The sequence below is a fragment of the Bacillus rossius genome, chromosome 1 (genome assembly GCF_032445375.1).
Source record: "Bacillus rossius redtenbacheri isolate Brsri chromosome 1, Brsri_v3, whole genome shotgun sequence".
In the NCBI taxonomy this organism is placed as follows: domain Eukaryota; kingdom Metazoa; phylum Arthropoda; class Insecta; order Phasmatodea; family Bacillidae; genus Bacillus; species Bacillus rossius.
The window spans coordinates 318,276,238-318,296,869 of NC_086330.1; the positions used below are offsets into that span (position 1 = coordinate 318,276,238).

General features: G+C 36.0%; 1 protein-coding gene across 1 annotated transcript in view; it reads left to right on the top strand.

Moving 5' to 3' along the window:
- Positions 1-19,586, top strand: part of LOC134527957 (uncharacterized) — a 250,478-nt gene extending 230,892 nt beyond the window's left edge. Inside the window, exon 5 of the mRNA XM_063361050.1 lies at positions 18,978-19,586. Within this exon, the coding sequence (XP_063217120.1) occupies positions 18,978-19,103 (126 nt within the window). The 3' untranslated portion in view covers positions 19,104-19,586. The remainder of the gene's footprint in view (positions 1-18,977) is intronic.
- The last annotated feature ends 1,046 nt before the right edge of the window (positions 19,587-20,632 follow it).

Genomic DNA, 20,632 nt, shown 5'->3' on the forward strand with positions numbered 1-20,632 from the left:
AAACGTATTTAATAGTGTTTATATAAGAGAGTTATGCATTTTTATGTCTTTCAAACCCTGTTATTTTCCACCCTTTGCAGTAATGATTGGTCGTATAAAAATGATGTCGGACGAAATTTGAAAACAATATTTTTAGATTTAACAATAAAGAGGAATGGATTTAATAGTGTAAAAATACAGATATTATGAAATTTGTAAATTTAAAAACCGCTGTTATTAAAACCCATTGCAGCAATGGTTTGTCTTGTATCCAAGTGTGCAAGTTTGCAATTGTAAATGTATGCAAGTGTGCAAGTATGAATGTGTGCATGTATGCAAGTTTGCATGTATGCAAGTTTGCAAATATGAATGTTTGCATGTATGCAAGTTTGCAAGAATGCCGGTATGCTGCGTCATTTCTACCTCTTCCCTGCCGTTGCCTCTTCTACCGATTCCCCCACCACGTACCTAACTATTTCCCTCATGCGATCGCAATTTTCGTAACGCTCGAAAATTGTAGCCCCCTCAACAAAGAAGTTCTACTTCAAAAGTTGTTTCGTGCGTCTCCAGAGCGAAGAAACTTTATTTCCCGAGAGCCTTGCGGCCGACCGGGCGGGCGAGACGAAGTAGCGTCTGGTCCGGATTGACTGGGTCTCCCGTGGGGGTGCGAGGCTTCAGCGGTGACGAGTGGCGCAGCCCCGAACACTGTCGTGACCTGGGGCTCGGGTCTGACGTTTGCTCACGACAACCCGTCTTCCGCCAGCATCGGTATTCCGAGATCACAAAAACACGGGCAGGCGACATCACGACTCCCGCCTACTTGTCGTAGCCTCCGAGCACTGCGGACTACTAGGCGGTGCCACTAGTGTTGAATGCTGGGAAATAGCGTTATCTTTCTTCTTATACCCACAAGCCGAAGCCGCCAAGATGGCGGACTCGCACCTGTGGCCGCACGCACCCGCATATGTTCGCGTTTATGGACATCGGGAAACGAACCAAAAATATTGGTGTGTCAAATTAATATACTAAACTAATTAATATACTAATTAATATACTAATATATATATACTTATTAATATACTAATTAATGTACTAAACTAGCTTCATTAGATTTTTGAGGTAACGTCGAAAGGTTGTAGATTATGTGTGGTAAAGTGCATGGTGCCAAAGAAAGGAACATGAAGGCCAAGACATGTTTTAGACCCTCTCATTGCATGTTATATTATAATTTTATATATACACTATTATTACATTATATATACTTAACCTTATGCAAAAATGTTATTTATATAGTTTAATAGTTTTAATTAAGTCACTATTTGTTCTAATAACTTTTTATAAATATTTCTGCCAATTTTTCTGTTATTTCATACTAGTCATGTCTGCAGAAATGTTTAAAAATTGATTTTAAAATGGACAATAAAAACATAAAATAATTTTAAAATAAATATATTTATACTAACTTTGTAACGAAGAAATTTATAAGTAAGCGAAAGTCCGTATATTATTTATATTTAAACAAGTGAATGTCCGTATATTATTTATATTGAAACGTACAATTGATATGAATGCGAGGTGGTTTTCTTAACTTAGGATTTTAGTTTATAATGAGGAATTCACTTCTCTTTAACTTTGCTTGTTAATAGGTTATTGCTTTAGAAATAATGGTTTATTACAATAATTACTCTAAAAGATTAATAAATTATATAATACAGTAATAAACTAACACAAAATAACCTATTTAAAAGCATGACTCATCAATATGAACTATTTAGATGAAGACCTTTATTACTGAGGACGTGTACTGTCCTATGAATTAAATACATTTTATTTTACGGTAAGGTATATATCACAAGTTTCCAATTTTAAATAAAACGTGAATTCTCTTTTATACTTTTGAAAATAATGTTAGTTGAATACTTTTTTTTTTAATTAGCACATCAAAAAGGAAATATTCATCTCATTTAGTCTACAGCTGGACAGAATTTTTTTCAATCGATGACATATAAGTTGCATTATTTTTTTCAAGTGACGTGTAGAAGAAAAAGTATAAAAAAATAAATCACGCTAGTAACATTTTTTTTTAGAATCAACGGCTTACAATTTTTGTGTATTTTCAATATTTGGTTACACTAACAGCAATTTGTACCCAGATATACAGCCACTATACATCAAATTTACCAAGAGAAAAAACTTAACTTATATCCATTTAATCCATACGTTCTCTCACTTTGGCTTGCAAAACAGTTTTAACTATCTTATAAAGCTCTATTAGTGGTACAACATCAATTACTGAAATGTTGCAGTGTACACTTCATCAGCGATGTATTAATGGGTTTAAGAGCATGGAAGCATAAAGAACACCTCTTAATAAAATATTTTGATAATAAACTAATTAGATATTTTAGTTCTCTAATTAAATATTGTGTTGTACCACCTATGGAAAAATAATTACAAAAAGTAAAAAAAAAGTATAAAAAAGGAATTATCGACTATATTTCATAAGCATAGTTTACAGAATATTATTTGTATTTAAATAAATTTTGTGTCACATCGGCTAGCAGAGACACTTTAGGTTGCGATTAAGCCCGCCTTACACGATATTTAATTTCTGCCATATCGTCGGTCATCCCAATAGGTATAAACGTAAGCATGGCAGTTTGTTTATCAGTAGAGAAGAATTAATTCGGTTCTTCAACACGATACGTAATGTTTCAACAGATAAACAGCATCCATAGTTGCTGACCTAAGCAGCCACATATATGAGTAGAAACAAACAAATTGCTATAATATGACCAAATACTGAAAGGATACGCAAATTTCCTCAGTGGAATCTAAAATTACGTAACCTGGGGAATGTATATTTGTTATTTTTTCTTCTATACCTAATTTAAATAAAATACAACAAAGGTGTCTTATTGTACTTCATATAAAAATATTCTGTGCAATTTTTAACTTAATAAAACTTGAATTTTCCTGCTATGCTTTTGTGAAAATCTAGTAATATTATGTACAAATAATATATATAAAATTGGGTCTGATTTAATGACGTTTTATGATATTACTATAAAATTACATGCAATAAGTCACTGCATCGAGATATCTCACAGCCATAATTTCCATATTTAACTTTACGAGTTTCATATGCTACCTATTTTTTAAGTTGATTAATTATTACCTTAACTTATTAAACTAGTTTCAAATTTTAAAAAATCTTATCTTACCAACTGAGACATAGGAAACAGCACATAATTTAACGTAATAGTAATGCCCAACATGCCTAAATTCGTAGTGAAATAAAACCAGCTCGCTTTTCTATTTTACAGGGGTACAGTACCTATAAATAATTCGTTTTTTCTTGAATAATTTTTGGAAACTTATTTACATCTAAACATAGGTGTCTTCAATTATAGTTAACTTTTTGTTCAATGTGATTGTGCTTATATTATTTATTTTTATTATAAGTCACAAATAAAGGCTACGTAGTATGAAATAGCTGAACCAACACTTAGTTATGTTTTAAAAGTTATTACAGCAATTAGATACATAAAAATATTAAATAATTGTTGATATTATTACAATATATATAGGGTAATATGCATATAAATACATATTTTTACGATTATGGGAATAGTACCCAATCAAAAGTAACCAAATCTGATTCTGAAGTTGCACGATTTGTCAATGCGCTATCAAACACTAATAAAAGTCGTATAGAGATTATGGGTAGTTAACATAGTAATGCCAAATTTCTTAACGTCATTTTTAAAGTTTCGATTACTTCTTTCTGTTACTTTTTAAGTTTACGATTTGTATTCGAGAATAGTTCTGCTACTAAAAAAATGTCATTTGGCACATCAATACGATTGGTACGCCCCCATAGTTAATGAATTAGGATATACATATGTATGTGTGTGTGTGTTTATGCTGCAAACACGTGGGTCCGCCATGTTGACGTCTCTTCTGCTCGGTGGTATCGATGACGGGTTCTCCCGCCTGTGGGCCAACTGTGGTATTCTCAAATACTAACGACAAGCCACAGGCGGGAGTTCTGCCGCAGCTCGTCACAGTTCAATTTCCAAGCTCCTGTGCACGAGGCTACAATCACTTGCCGCGTGAATGAACTAGTCAGACCGCAGGCATTGTCATTAACGGGCATAGCCTCGCAACTGGGGAGCTTGTAAAATGACGCTCTGGCTTGTTGTTAAAGTGTCGGAGAATACCGCGACGCGACTCGCAGGCGGGAAACCCGACAACACTCGCCCCTACCGCCTGCTCGCGGCGTGCATTTCGGAATCGAGCCACAGTTATCCTCCAGTCCTCCTGATTCCCGACGGAGCGTGGCTGCTGCATCTTCTAACACCGCGAGTGAGGATAGGAAGCACTTCAGACACGCTCTCCCACGCCATGTTTTTTTTTTTTAGTTGTTTTATTTTCTTGTCATTAATTTTATTTAAAGGCAATTTCTGAGATTTTAAAACGAATATCAGCCTTTAATTTTTCTGTTCTGAACAAGTACTGTAAACTGAAGTTCACTAAGTGTAGCATAACAAGTGTAAAACTTCACGCAAGTGTTTGTGATTCCCATTAAATAACTCTTAATGGATTTCTATTGAAAATATTTGTGACAGAACATCAAATTTAAGGCGGCAAGATAATTAATTATATATGAGCGAGTTTTTCAGTACTCGCCAGTGATGTGTAAACACTAAACCTCGGTAACGAGCAAACTCATGACTACTTATGTTGTTCGTGTTGCAAATAAACTTATAATACGAAACTTGGACACTAAATTTAACACAGAATACTTTAAAATGATGCAGGGTGTGATAATTAAACTTTTAAATAAATAGTCACTTTTCAAATACCAAAATTTCTGGATACGAATCACACACATACTTTTTGCGCCCGCCGCTAGAATTCGCTGCTTGAATCGTAATCTTTGTGCTTGCCACAAACAAAGAAGATAGAAATTAGCTGCAGGAAACGATCTGAAAATTTAAACTATTAGAAACTGCTCCTATAAAACCTCAATCTGGACCTGATTTACAACAAGGAATTTTATTAAATTTCTGCCCATCTTGTTTAAATTTACTAAACAGTTAATACTCTAAAGCGTTCGCACACGTTAGAAGTTATACTTCAATGACATTACTCAAATATTAACCAGAAAGATTTTAAAACACATATTATAACACTAAGTATATGTTTATATTTTTTTTGCTTAAATGACTGAAATCAGTCTTTAAATACTTCCTACAAAAAAATCGTAACCATATTGATCTGATTCAACATTATTATTGCATTATTTTTTTTTAAATGCAAAAAACAATTTCGAGTGACAAGTTTTAATCACGCCCCATGAGATTATCAAGCGCACGCCCTGCCGCTGTGCTTTTTTTTTTATCTAGTAAGCCTCTTTGGAATTTAGAAGGAGCATATGGATTATAATCATTGCAATGTCAGTTTTCTTAGGTATTTTAAAACTTGTGATTACTTTTTACTACGACTATTTTATTTTACCAAATATATATTATCATAGAGATTCATTTGGCACACAAATACATTTGGTATGTCTCTGATGATGGTTCGCCATATTTGTGACAGATTTCCGTTCCATTTTCACGAAGTCACTCCTACCAAATGCCACATACCTAGAACTATGATGTTTACATATCAAAAAATTAACGTGTCGTGAGACCAAGTCTTACTGAATAAATCGCTGGAAGCTGAAGCATCCACACTGCTCGTGAAGTGATGGAGATAGAAATCCATTTGTTATTCATGTCCGAGGCAGTGTTAGCATGGACAACATGTCTTGCCTGCCGGCCTGAAGGGTGGGACATGTCTGGCGAGGAGGTAAAGTAGAGCGGCAATGGAACCCATTGTTGGAGAAACAGGCCACTGGCGTACGTCCACGCTCGCCGATTTTAAACTCACGAATAATCCGTGTGTTACCTGCCGGGGATCAACCCTAGTCGCAGAGGCGAGCAGTCTTAAGGGGAGGTGGAAGAGAGACATAATTTTGGTTTCAACCGTTTTTAGGACATTTTTTTTTCCAGATTTAATATTCAACATTTGTCTTTGTTAATGCGAATATCACATATTTATATATTGTATATGACTGTAATATACGTTCTATTGAAAGTACAATGTTAAAGTCTTCTTTTTTAAATTAATTAAACACTAAACTTCAATGAGGTCACAGGAGCAGCTCTTCGTAGCAGTCAGTTAGTATTAACTTCATACATACCATTATATTCTTCACTATGCGTAACGAAGCAGAATTTTACAACTCAAACGATAAACTAACAAATGCCCGGCATTCATTGCAATGCCTCAATAAATTGTTTTTGTTATTTTTTTTAGATAGGTACATATATACAAATCATCTCTCTCTATCTAACCTTATATATATCCCACTAATATTATAAATGTGAAAGTTTGGATGGATTGATGTTTGTTACTCAATCACGCTAGAACGGCTGAATGGATCTGGATCAAATTTATATTTAAAGAGATGGATAGATGATTTGTATAGGTATGTATAACTACTTCAAACATATTACAAAACAAAACTGAATGAGGCATTGCAATGCATGCCGAGCATTAGCTAGATAATGGAATCTTTTCAATATTAGTAGTCTCTTATTTTTCATTTTTTTCTATGGTGCTTTATAGATTATAAATTACATACAGACCACCAATTTTTAGATATATTAAGGTAAATAACTATACACTGGCAGAACGTCTGTCAAGATCTGAAAGTGATATAAATTATTTTATACACTTGACATTCAAATTAAGAAGACAATTACTAACTACATCTGATTTCGAAAAAGGTCCTCTTCAGCCCTTGTTCAGCCCGGGCAACGCCGCGCCGGATACTGCAGCTAGTAGGTATATAATAACACGCGCGTATTCGAATACAACGTTGTATGAAACTTTCTAAGAAGAACTTTAGGAGATTATGATTTCGAACAAACAAACGAACATGTACATTTTTATTTACATAGATTGCCCCTCTACTGCTAAGGCGTCTAAATGATCCTATCACTATCCCTTAAACACACCCCATCGTGTCCGCTGCCCGCATAGAAATAATATTGACACTGTTCACTGTTTTTCAATTGTTACCAGTAAAATATATGTGCAGATAATAGTACCCAGATATATGTGTCAACACAGAAGTGTCATCGGTGGCCGTGAACAGCTCGCCTAAGTATAACGTTTCTAGTGCCATATTTTGTAGAATAAAAAAAAAAGCTCATTTTGAATCATAGTTTCAAACGGTTCGCAAAAACACACACTATAGAATAATTCGTTAATCAACCCGAAGGCTAGATCAACACTACCAAGCGCTGGAATCAGAGACTATGCCACTTGACAGTTCTACACACACCAGGAACCGACACAGCACCTAAAAGGCTTCTAAACCAGGAATCGGGTGGACAGTTACTTAGTTTCGGTTAGGTTAAGATTGTAAGAAGTTTTTTACAGTCTGATTTAAGTCGTTCCTGCAAAAACAAAATATGCACGCATGTACCTAGTGTCATAGGGGCGAGTGTTTCAAAATACATGTTGAGGTTAAATTTTTTTAAGTACTATTTAAAAAAAAATTTGAACTGCCAATGAAGTTCAGACGCGTTCTTTGAATGATTCTTGCAATGGAGCAGCTATATATAAAACCTTATTTTTGGACGTAACTTCATTACTGGTTTATAGTTGAAGAATGATCAAATAGAAATGAATACACAAACACACAGAAGAAAAGCCAGATCAGCCGATGTCAGATGTTAAGTGCATAGACAGCACAGAGAATTAATTGGAAGGATTTTGTGAGAACATCACTACACAAACAAACACAGGGAAGCCTACTGAGTTCGTATGCGCTGTCGTCATTGTTTTTCCAGAATATCTGTTTAATTTCATCGCTGTGTTAGTCTGTGCGTCGTTGTGTTGTCCTGATTATCTGTTTAGTATCATCGTTTGGTTCCTTTGCTTGTCGCCGTGTTGTTCAAGGTTGTTGTTTGTCTGTATTTTCCGTGGTTGGTGCAACTGTCTCGTAGTTGTCAACCCACTGTGATTGTCTGTGCTATGATGTGGTTAAGATTAATTATTTTCACGGAATTCTCCGTGCTAAGTATACATTTAACATTTAACATCGGCTGATTTGGGTTTTTTTTCTGTGTGTTAAGTGTATCCATTTATAAGTGAATTTTTTTTAGGTGCGATGAGAGTAAAATTTTAGACCGAATTTTTATGCGACGATTTCGTGAAATATTGTTTTTAAACGTTTCTGACACGAAAAGGACAGATAATAGGTAATTGGCCAAAGAGACATAAAGAGAGCCCTATGCTATATACGTTGCTGGGCTCGTTTTCGATCTTCTCTTTGTGCAGTGATTCGTCGCCTCCCAAAAAAAAAACCGAGACATAAATGAACGAAAGAAAAAGACAGAGTGTGTGCATGCACTTGCTTCAGAAAAAAATATATATGTATAGGTATCCTACACAGTCAGATGTGAATGCATTGAATTTTATATTTGCTAGTAGTGCGCTTGCTTTCCTCCTTGTTCAAACAGCAGCGTAGAGAGGCCTGAGACAGTCCCGGCATTTCCCACATAAATAGTGCTACCTTTTAAGAATTTCATATTTCGTTCGGAGATTTTGCGTGTTCCAAATGGAAAAATTGTTTGAAGAAACGGTAATACTTACAGTTTTTCTTTATGGTGTATTTCAACAGTAAGTAATATTTATTGTTAATTAATTATTATTAGAAAATGGTCTTCTATTTCTCTCTCTCTCTCTCTCTCTCTCTCTCTCTCTCTTTATGCCGTTTTATCTTTACGATAAACTTACGAGTCGAGATTTTAATTGCCAAAGGAGTTTCACTTTTATCACGTGTACAGAGATACGCGCGCTCTTTTTTGACGTGACGTCTAATAAATCTATGAACGCCGGCTGCATGCACGAAAAAGTGTCCCGTTACGCACATTTTTCCGTTACGCTGTGTCCCGTTATGATCATTGTTCCGTTACGCTGTGTCCCGTTACGCTCATTGTACGCTCGCGCCGCATCTATCTCTCCCACTCGACTGTTTATGAAGTGAAAAGTTAATGTGGTTTTCATTGCTTATTACAACAACAATTTCGGCAATAAAGGTTAATTATTCTTGCATTTTAAAAATCTGATTACTAGTATAATTTCAAGTAATTATTCTTTTATTATTAAACTAAAAATGATTCAATTTTATCCATAAAGTATGCAATCATTACATCAATGTTTTGTTATGACGTCACGTTAAACTATCGTCCGTAAACCGACTTTACAGACGACCAATTTTTCTTTGTTCAATCTTTACGTTTTCTCTGACATGACATACGGAGCGAACCAGCAAAGGGGCATGTCATAAATAATGTTGAAAATCAACTTGCTGACGTAAGTGCGGGCGCTGGTTGTTCGCCATGACGCTCCATGGCGACGAGCAGAACTCGGCGAACTGCAAGGGCGAGGCCCTCGACCCCGATCTGTTCGCCAAGTTTCCTCCCGGTTCGATTGCCAGAGGACGAAGGGGGCTGCGGGAGAGGAACGGAAGGGGTAAATCAGTTTCCAGCAGACATTGGGAAAGTTTTACACCGCCTTCCCGCGGAACGCCGCGGAGTTACGTCCGAGAGGGGGGGTTCGCGTCGTTTCATTTGCTGAAGCGACTTGCCCAATGGCACTCTCGCGTATAAATAATTGATACGGGCCCCAAGTGGACAATCTGTGATTCTAACCAATTGCTTTTGGCCAAGCACCATACTTGAGCAGCAGCGGTACATTGAGCCTCGCCACAAAAGTTACCGTATAAAGATTTTACTGACACTACATCCAAGTCATAAGTAAGGCAAACCCAACCTATAACTGGTACAGCACATAAGATTTAACTTACGATCCTTTTCGTCCCTTTCACACACACATTTAACACACACTAACACATAATAAAAATAACATATATATGAAATCGAATTATTTAAATCCTATGATTCTATAAATGCATCCGAAATATTTATAAAATGTAAAAAATACACATTAAATAAAACTAACGTATTTCATAACTTTTTGTCAAATAATTTATATTATTTTAATTAGTAAAAATGTATTTACAACTGGTTGTAATAGATATATGACTTTAACTAATAGTTTATATGAGACATTTGTAACTTCCCATTTTACAGTTTATAATTATCTGCATTCCGCAATATCAACGGCTACATAAATCTATAAATAAAACACACAGACTACCTACGTGTGATTTTTAAAAAGGTGATCCAAGTATTCTTTCATGTTGTATTACAATTTTACCAGCCAATTATGTTTTATAAAACTTTCACTGGTGTTACGAAGTTGACATAAATGTATAGTAAAGTAGTTTGAGAATGGTATAACGTAGACACCAGAACCTTTCTTGCTAAATTTCCATGCTATTTTTTCTTGAATGCATTAAATATAAAATTCCTTCCCAGCACAAAACTTCAAAATAATTACGGATATTACTTAAAGCTTCTCCAATTTCCCTAACATGTATTGTCATATGTACCTATACTTCTATAATGGCCAATTTTTCAAAGAGATGTTAATCCCAAGTAAATATAAATTAGAAATAAAAATTTTACACTAAAAGTAAATGCAGCAAGCATTTGTTGATTAAAATTGGTGAATTTTTAGAATCAATGTGAATTTATTTATTGACGACTTAAGTGAAACATCCCTATAATGTTTTTCTCGAAGTGATTGTTTTTACCTCTCGTAAGTTTCTTTTCGCATACCATTGATTAGATTTTCAGCATTAACTTCGTCTATATAAACTGTTGCGTGCAATAAATACCACCACCATGCATCGCCCTTTTTTACAGTAGATGTACTTATTAATTTCGATAGCGTCTTACACTCTCGCGAGGGAACGACAGTTTGTAACGATTTTAGACATAGAAAATGACTTCAAAGATAACTTAGAATACGAAACCGTCGATAGGTACCGACAAATATTGTCGAATCGATAAAGTTTGAACAAGCACCCAGTTGTTCACCTTGCCTCGTTGATGCACATGATGAAGTGAAACGGGATGTTTGTCTAAATGGCTATCATTCCCAGAAAAACAGGGGCCTCTACGGCCTACTAAAAATACTAAACCCCAATACTTGTTGGGTGTATTGTCAGTGTGTTAGTGGTAATTGCATGGTACTGTGTCTTTATGGAGAATTCTTGCTAAATACAACACTATTATTATCCTTAAAAAATAATAGTTTTCCACTATGCCACTTTCCATTACGAAGGTCCTTCATGGCCGCGGTAAATAACTCATGTGACAAGGTGTGTGGGTTATATTTCAACACGCTTTCCTGTTCCGTATCATTCACAAATTGTGTTATTGAAATAATGATTTCTGCATTAAAAATACAAATAGACTTTTCACGTGATTGTTCATATATTGAATTTTATTTTACATTGATAAAAAAACATATTAACTTTACAGACTTCTTAGCAAAGATTTTACATAAAATAAATTAAAGGTTTCTCGTAGTTCCAAATAACTTTGGATATTTTTAAAAACAACGCTAAATTCCGACTTTCCAGTTGTGTTTTATGCTAGCATTTAGACAGGAACTTAAAACGAATAATAGTGGTCTTACTACTTACTTCAAAAGTTTTAAATGTTTTATTTAATATAAACGTATTCATAATAAACCAGAAAAATTTAAGATACTTTAAATTGATGATTTTAGAAAAAAGTTAAAAAGCATCCTTTTTTTTAGAATAATTATTTATGTGTCTGTTTAAATTTAAATAAATGCGTGTACCAAACACTAGGTAATAAAATGTGAAAAATAGAAAGGTTAAGAACATTTGAGAACGTTATTTTTAAGTAAGCATATTCTGAACGAAGCTTACTGGCAGAGATGTGGAAAGCTTCATAACTGCGGCCCTCGCTACTCGATTCCTGCAGGCTTCGCAACTCCTAACGAGGCCCAGCCGTGTGTGCGACGTCTCCGAGAGAAATGAACCGCCAGGGGTGAAGAAGGGGGAGGGGGGAGGGGCACTAGAAAACTCCATTCCAGACCACTCCTTTGCCTGGAGGCAGAGAAGATGAACACACTATCTGGCTGCTCTTTGATCTTGGTTGGTGGCTCGTTGCAGATCTTGAGGAAACAGATAGTATTGCTGAAACTACCTCATGCTTAAGATGTATTTTTAATACTGTTGTCCTATTGAGAACGAAAAATGTTCAGTGTAATCTCCTAAATAAAGACTTAAGACAAGGTTTTTAATGTTTTAAACCTATAGGTGATGGCAATAAACAATAGCACTACTTTTTTTTCTGACGTGGGTGATGTAATAACTAAAGCTTAAATAAATACCAGCTTCTAAAATTTGGGTTGTTTTGTAACTTAGAATGTGTATACTGTCATTTTTGTATATTTTTATGAATACATATCCATAGTTCCTCGTCATTACTCTTGCAAATTAACCCTTTCTCCTAAGAAAATTTTTAAAATCTTGTAAAAAAATTCGGTAAACGACGTTTATTCAGAGAACTATTTTTGGTAAAATTCAGCTTCTGCTTTCGTCAATTCCTGGGGCTGCATTTTAAAATTTTGTGAATTATAAATACTGATTCCTTACTTAACTATCTGAACCAACTGAGGAATAAAACAGATTCAGAGCTGATGAAATGTATTTTTAAAATGTTATAACTATAGAGCTATATTATAAATACAATCTCGTCTCAAAATATTTTCCTTTGTTAAGGAAAACGTTTGGAACAGGGAGATTGAATGGAGACCATTAGCAGTTGTTTCACAAAGCAACTCTGTTGATATGGTGCTCATTACTATGGTTATGAATCCTTCTTCCCGCGATTCTAAGCGCTGCGACCTCAGGCAATGGCGCCTTTGTAAACATTTATTTGGCTAACTACTGCATGAAACAGAGGAACGTGGGTGTCGGTACATAATGTGAACCTGTTATAGTAACTTTTTCGGGGAAAAGCTCGCGCTTAGCCGCCATTGTAGATTTTCCCAAGAAAATCGTGAACCAACATTTTTATAGCGGATGGGTGGAAGAACAATGCTTTCAGTACGCTAAATGAAACTTGAGAAAGCACGATTTTTTTCCAAGTTAATTTCACCGCTATCTCCTTGAGTCTTGTTGATGGATTAAATCCCGAAGACTTGTTCGCTTGAAACAGAACGGGAAATATGCTAGAATCAGCAGACTGTGGTTAATGAAAAGAACATTGTAATTTTATATCTCTGTTAATAATGCAGATCTTGTGAATCTGGGCTATATACATAATTCATCACGAAGAAATTCGATAGTTTCTTTGCATCAGTACATTTGTTTTAAGTATGCAGTAAGTAGTTAATTATGCACTCTGGTTACAGAGAATAGTTTGTTTGATACTTGTCTGAGCCAATAAGAACGAATGTTGTCTGTAATAGGACGTCAGTTATTCGCCTAAGAATAACTTTGCTATATTTCTTCTAGCCATACAAGTATGACGTGGAAGAGTCTTATTTTACTAATAAATCTTCGATATTTTTCGCTATAGTGCATCGACCTGTTGGGTCGTTATTCCAAAACAGCAGGCGGTGGTTCTAAAAGCTTAAAATCGCATAATGTTTAGAGGTTTTTATTTTATGTTGGTTAGTATAAGGATACAAACTATACATATCTATATAGAATATTCATGTACACGCCGTTTCACATATACTATACATATAAATTAACCTAAACACAAACACCTATGAACATTAATTCATACATGCATCATGCATACATTCATACACACATAAATATGTGCATACATTCATACACACACATTGCATTCATATTTTTGTTTATTTACAAAAAATGTAATATTTTATCGAAGCGTATTCTTTAACTTTTGCGAAATAACGATGAATACTGTGGCATTAAATAAATGTTATTTATTACAAAAATCTTTGGCAAGTAACGATTTTACCATATTAGTTTAGAAGAAATCTGATTCAACCTAATTATTTACGCATTTCATTTTACCGTTCTAGCGTAAATTACAGTCATTATGTATTGGACACACCGAATTTCGAGTGATCCAAGAGTAACCGTTAGCAACAGGTTAAACCTGCTGGGCCAACGTTTGAAACTAGACCTTTCGCACGGCTGATATTTGGCAAAAAAATAAATAAAACATTCTACATCCATAAATAAAAGGGATTTGCTCTAATATAATGGGAATAATTTGAATTCATTGTTTAAATGTAAAGTAAGTCAACACTTTATCCTAACTGAATACATAAAATAAACATGAGAATTTGTTTTTTCAAAAAAGTAACTTTAGTTTCACAAATACGTTTTGCCAAATTTTTAAAAATTTTCAATATTCGTTTGTATCAATGAAATGAATATTTTGGAATGACTAAGATGAATCAGCCCAACAATTTGTTTTTGATTTTTACAAATTGAATGATATTTCCAAACCTTTAGCTGTAAATTTGTGCATTTCGAATATAATTTTATGTTTTCAAATAAACTTTAATATTACTTCAGCCAGTTGTTATGGTCAAAATAATTCTATGAACTAAAAAAAGTAGTTTGTGATGCTGTAGGTAGGTAGGAGCGACAAGCGGATTGAGTGCATTAGTAAATTAATGAAGAATAATGTGTGCTTAAATCTTATAAAATAAGAATAAATAATTGAAATTTACGAAGTAGTAAGATACAATACTAAAGAGTTATAAAATAATAAATTGTTAGAAGGTTAATTTTCAAATCACTTTTCTATCCCACACGTCAACGTTCTTAGTTCGTTACGAACCCGTTCAGGTAATCTTCTCAGCTCTCTTCCATATTTGCCCGCACGCACAGTTGGCGACCTCTAGTGCGTGTTCGCACACTTGGAGCGTGACTTCGCTGCCACGTGCCGACGCCCCGACGCGACGCGAAGTCCGGGCGCGAGTTTCTCCCCCAGGTCGTAAACGCCAAGAGCCTCCCTCATATCTTGCGCGGGTGACGCGTGTCCTGTGACGTTGACTTTTAAGCCTTTCAGTTTCGTCGGCGAGAATTTTTATCCTTTCCCCCCCTCCTTCTCCTTTCCACCGCCGATCCCTTTCACAAGGGTTTCCTATACGTCGACGCCCTCGCTTTTATAATGCCACGGGCTGGTTCTTCCGGCCGTTAACATTTCGCTGTCTCGCGTCCTTCGCTCTCGTTCCCCCCCCCCCCCCCCCCCCTTCCCTTCAAGGCCCGGTCGCCGCCGCCACAAGGGCCTGTGCTCGACGGCGCAGGAATTTCATTTCGCGGCCGTCACACGTCTTCCCGCGGACATCTTCACCAGCCCGGGCACCGCCCGCCAGAGGCCGTCGACCGACGCGCCACGAGGTCCTCCCAGGGCGCAGTCGATGGAGTTTTATTGACGCGAAACTCTTACACACTGGAAATGTGACCTACCCAGTCAGGGGCGCAACAACTAAATTTCCAAAGGGGGCAATATACCTTTTTATAAAGAATCATCGATCCCCCCTACTGAAGTGGGGTGGTCCGGGGGTCCTCCCCGGAAAAATTTGTATTTCAAAGATGAAAATGGTGCTATTTAAGCAGTTTTATTATCTAAAAATTGATTACACAGCACTTTCTTTGCCCCCGTTTGCCCCCACTTAAAGGTTTCAGAGGGGGTCAAAATACCCTTGCCCCCCCCCCCCCTGTTGTTGCGCCCCTGTACCCAGTAAATATTACAACAGACTATCTTTACAGATGTGGCATATTGTATTATATATCTACGAACCCTTACATTTATGTTTTATTTTTCCAAGTGATTTTTTGGAATAGTTTTTAGTGTTTTTTTTTCTTAATTTATATTATTCATTAAGCTTCCTTATTTTATTGTATTCAATAGTGTGGTCCCAATGTTCAGTGTAAAAGTGTTTTATTTTTATAATGTAGTGTAATAACACGAGTAAATTGGAAACCGGCCTAGTGCTGAAATTTGTTCGTGTATAAAATAAAATAAATAAATAAATAAAATACAGCTGTAGGGTGAGGCTAGGCGATGACTTTATCGGAGCGTTACGAAAAAAGAAAAAAATTTCACCTTCAATTTACTGGTTTACAAATTATCCAGGGGTCTTGGTAAATTTACGGCCCCGTCTTCGTAAATTTACGGACACCGATATCACTAACTTCGGACACGAATCCAAAAGAATATCCTTGGTATGCGAACAAAACTTTCGAAAAAACTGGTTAACTCTACAGCAAGAACACACTTTTTTTGTTTTTTTGTTTTCCAGACTTGTGTTTACCATTATTGAGAAAGAAACATGCAACGCTGGAGTTGAAATGCGTCTCGCTATTTGGCGCCATGTTTAATCCACTTGCACTTCCGTGGCGACACCGAGCAGTTTTGTTGGAGGAGGCCTTGTAACTGCGAATACGTCAGAGTTGCACATTACACATTTTATTCTGAAAACTTACTACTAGAAGCTGAATTTTCAGGTTTATAAAAAAATTTGCAAACTAATAACTTACACAAAACCTGAAAATGTACTAAGAAAGCATTCTGTACTAGAATCTGCTTGTGAAATATCGTCACTACTTTTGTTAACTCTCCAGTAGCTCTTCGTTCAATAAATTGAATGGCATGAGCAAATCACTGCCTGACAGCATTACAACAAATTATTTATTTATTTTTGATGATGATTCATTACGTACACTCTAAGATTAAATTTTAATGACAAAACCCTTCTTTTTATTTTATCAGAATTTGATTTTTTTTAAATTGCCTTGTTTATTATTTGCAACGCGGAAATGTTGATGATCAAAGTTAAAAAAAAACCATAAACAGAGATGTATATTATTTGCAGCTAAGAGATTAAATAAAGCATAGTGATTCAAATTGTCTTGCCAAGTATGGTAGGTCCCTGTTTAAAACCTTTTTTATAGTAATATTACGCATTAATTAACGAATAATCGTTAAAAGGATACTAAATCATTCATTAGTGATTAAACGTGCCATAGTGCTGTCCATATTGTAGTACGCGTGAACGGCTATAATTGAGTTGTGATGTAGCTGCAAAAAAAATCCCTCTGAAAAGATTTTACCGCTGGATTTTATGATCTAATAACGCTTTAATTATTACTGGGTTTTAGCGAAGCTGTACGGCGCTTCGCCAGATTTCAGCTGCGCCGTGCACTGTAGTCTATCAGTGGTCAGGACATTTCTCCGTGATTGAGGTGCTGACGTGAATTTAAAAAAAAAGCAAGGTAGAATTTTATAAGTAATGTGGTTTTAACATGTGACAGTTATAAGTCATGTGTTTTTAATTTGTGATGGTTCTAAGTTGTGACAAGTAGCTTGGCTTCTGGATTGTAGCCGTGTACTTGGCAAATAATTCACCGACGTTTCGGTCGACATTGCAGTCGCCATCATCAGGGAGCAGTTACCTGCTGTAGGTGACTGCTCCCTGATGATGGCGACGGCAATGTCGACCGAAACGTCGGTGAATTATTTGCCAAGGACACGGCTACAACCCAGAAGCCAAGCTACTTCAAACAATGGCCGTGAAAGCTTGCGAACGTTATTAAGTTGTGTCAGTTTTATGTTACGTTGTGATTGTCTTGAGTTATGACAGTTCTGTAAGTTGTGTGTGTACCCCGCACGCGCGGGCCTGCGACCGCCGCTGGCTGCGCCGCCGGTGTCTCGTGCCACTCGGCGATCGATCAATCGATCTGTGCGCTAAGCTGCGTGCACTCGAGCCGGGTATCGCCTGGTCGGGAGGAGGGAGGGGGTTCCTCTCAGTGCTCGCGGTTCCCCCGCACCTGACTTCGCCGCACGTCACCGCGCGTGGCCATTGTTTGCGGACACGAGAAGCTGCGGGACTGTGTACAGTTCTGTTGGTGCAGCAACTCGCTTTCATGTTGTTAGATACACTCTAAAAAATAATTATAAAATACTTTAAAAAAAACCGAGTGTGCTTGGTCATGTGGCGGCATACTGTCTCGCATTCGAGAAATTATTAGTTTGATTTTCGGAACTTGTTACAGAATATTATTTACTATAGTCCGGTTTAATACATTTCAAAACAACATTTAAAATTTTCAAAACTGCTGTATTATAAATTGCAAGTGTTATTAAGATTCCTTCCAATTAAAATTATCTAATTTTTGCAAATTCTTTTAGAGATGGTTCATTAAAATATATGGGTGAAAATTTTACATCCAAGCGGCCCACATTCTCAATGATGTATTTGTGTTTAATGACGTAGTATGATGAGCATGACGCTCGCTGGTGCTTCTAGCACGATATCGGCTCTAAGAGCACGGCTGCGGACTAGCGCGCCGTCTTCTCTTCGTGCATAAGGCAACCGTGAAATTTGAGTGGTGACCATATTATCTGGCAGAGAAATTAAGATAATGGTGTAATGCACGACCCTTCAGTGTTTCAAGAATCTGTACCCGGTGTTTAATGCCTAATAAATTATACTGAATAGACCTACTCTTTATTTTTATTTTTAGCCCTTTTCACTATTCTGAAAACAGATTTTAAAAACGAAATACAAAAACATATTCATCCGTCCTTTACGTATTCCTAGGCTTAAATTTTTTATTTAGAGGCAGCACTCCTCGGATATCTTGAGCAGTTTTCAAATAGCATAGTTTCTTCTGAAGCTCTGCACACTGTGTGTATGGCCGGGTAGGCGGGCGCTTGAAACGTTATCACGTTTTGAATACTCTGATGCAGGAACAGAGCGTGAAAGATTGCAATCATAGTATAATTGAGTTGGTAGGAGGTCTGAGGTGAAATACGGTCCTCTGTGAGGCGGTTTATCGCAGTCAAACCATACGTACCGTCATTATTAGTAGCTAATGACTTTAACAGATTATTCACATAGCTCACATCTCAACCATGGCATAGGTTCTTATCATCATAGTGTCTTGTTGTATGAATCTTGTATTTTTAGTATTTTTTTCTTTCCAGAGCAACCGAAGCCAGCCGGCCATCGGCTTGAAGCAGACGCCTAAAGCCAGGGTGAGTGAGCAAGTATCTACATGTTCTCTACTCGCTCCGAGTACACGTTTCTGGCATGTCAACAGGGCATGGTGATTGTTCCAGCTTTATGTATAAAGAAGTAATTCAACATTTTTTGCAGGATGATTAAATTTTATGCAGTTTTTTTTTTTCAAATGCTAGCTTTCGGGACAATTTTGCATTGGAGCTTCTTTGTGAGATACGCCTCAGGGAACATCAATGGAAACAAAGATAGGTATTTAAGTACGGTGGTTGGACCCACTTAAAAATGTGTATTAAAAAATAAAACTAAACAGAAACCGTGACACGTAAATTAAAATTTGACTGACATATACCAATGAACATAATGAAATCCCACAGGTTACCTCAGAGGTACAATGTCAAAAAATCAACAGTTTTTTCTACTTATCTACTTTTTTTTAGATTGCTATCAAAATCTGCAAAAAATTATTGAATACTGTAAAATTAACATTGCGCTAGCGTTTATAACGCGCTGACTTCCACGAAATATTTCCTCCCGTTTATTTTGCTTATGCATAAAAAATTACGAAAAATAAATGTTTTGAATTCTGCAGATGAAGATGCGTTTGCCACTTCATAAAATTTTATCATGCAACATATTGTGGAAAAACCTCGGGGAAACCTACTGGCTTACATAAACGTCCGCCAGGTTTCCCCACTTGCAAGATACGCGGGGTTTATTTGATGGAGAATGGAACCTGATCGCTCTATAGTGGAGGATCTGCGGAGTGATATGACTCAGCCTTCGTAAAAAAACTTATACCTGGCGATTCCGCTGAGAACATAGAGTATAGACATTGGAGCCAAAATAACATAGTGTTTTTATTATGTGATATTTTACCAATGCCTTGACAAATATTTTTTTTTCATAATCATATTTTTATTTAGACATTTACATATTGATAAAAAATTATAAAAAATATATTGATGTCTTTATGTCCATAGTGATGGTTTTGCCAGTTTTAAATTGACATATTATCCTAACAGTTTAAATCTTATTTCATCATATATTGTTTACAGGTGACAGTAAAATTTTATAATCCACTTTTTAAATATATTCTGGTGTTGGAGATTATACCGGCAAATTATAATGCTGATAAGTGTTGGAATGATAACCTTGCAACAAATAAAAATTTGATTGCAAAAAAAATGTTCGACAGAGTTGATTTATCTACTGATTTTTTAAATCCTGAACTGTATCTGGCAAGCGACTGGTGGAGAAGACTTGAAAGGGAAGTGAAACATGTGATAAAACATACTTTGAATAAAATTTGTTTAAAACTTCTAATAATTTTAGTTCGAAGCATCAATGGGCTTTGATTCATCCAGACATGCACATTCCTTCACGTTCTTGTGCTAGTCTTATTTCTGCACATGACATTATTTTTTAAGTATTTATAATTGTAAGTTCGTGGATAAAAAGTAAAAAAATTCATTTTTACGCTTAAGAAAACTAATTTTGATGGTGTCTACCAGCAATATTTTTAGTAGGACTGTTTGGTACTCTATTTATATGGTAGCGTGGTATGTACAGGCCTGTATCGACGTAAGAGTTTATTAATACAATTTACACTCGCGAATGT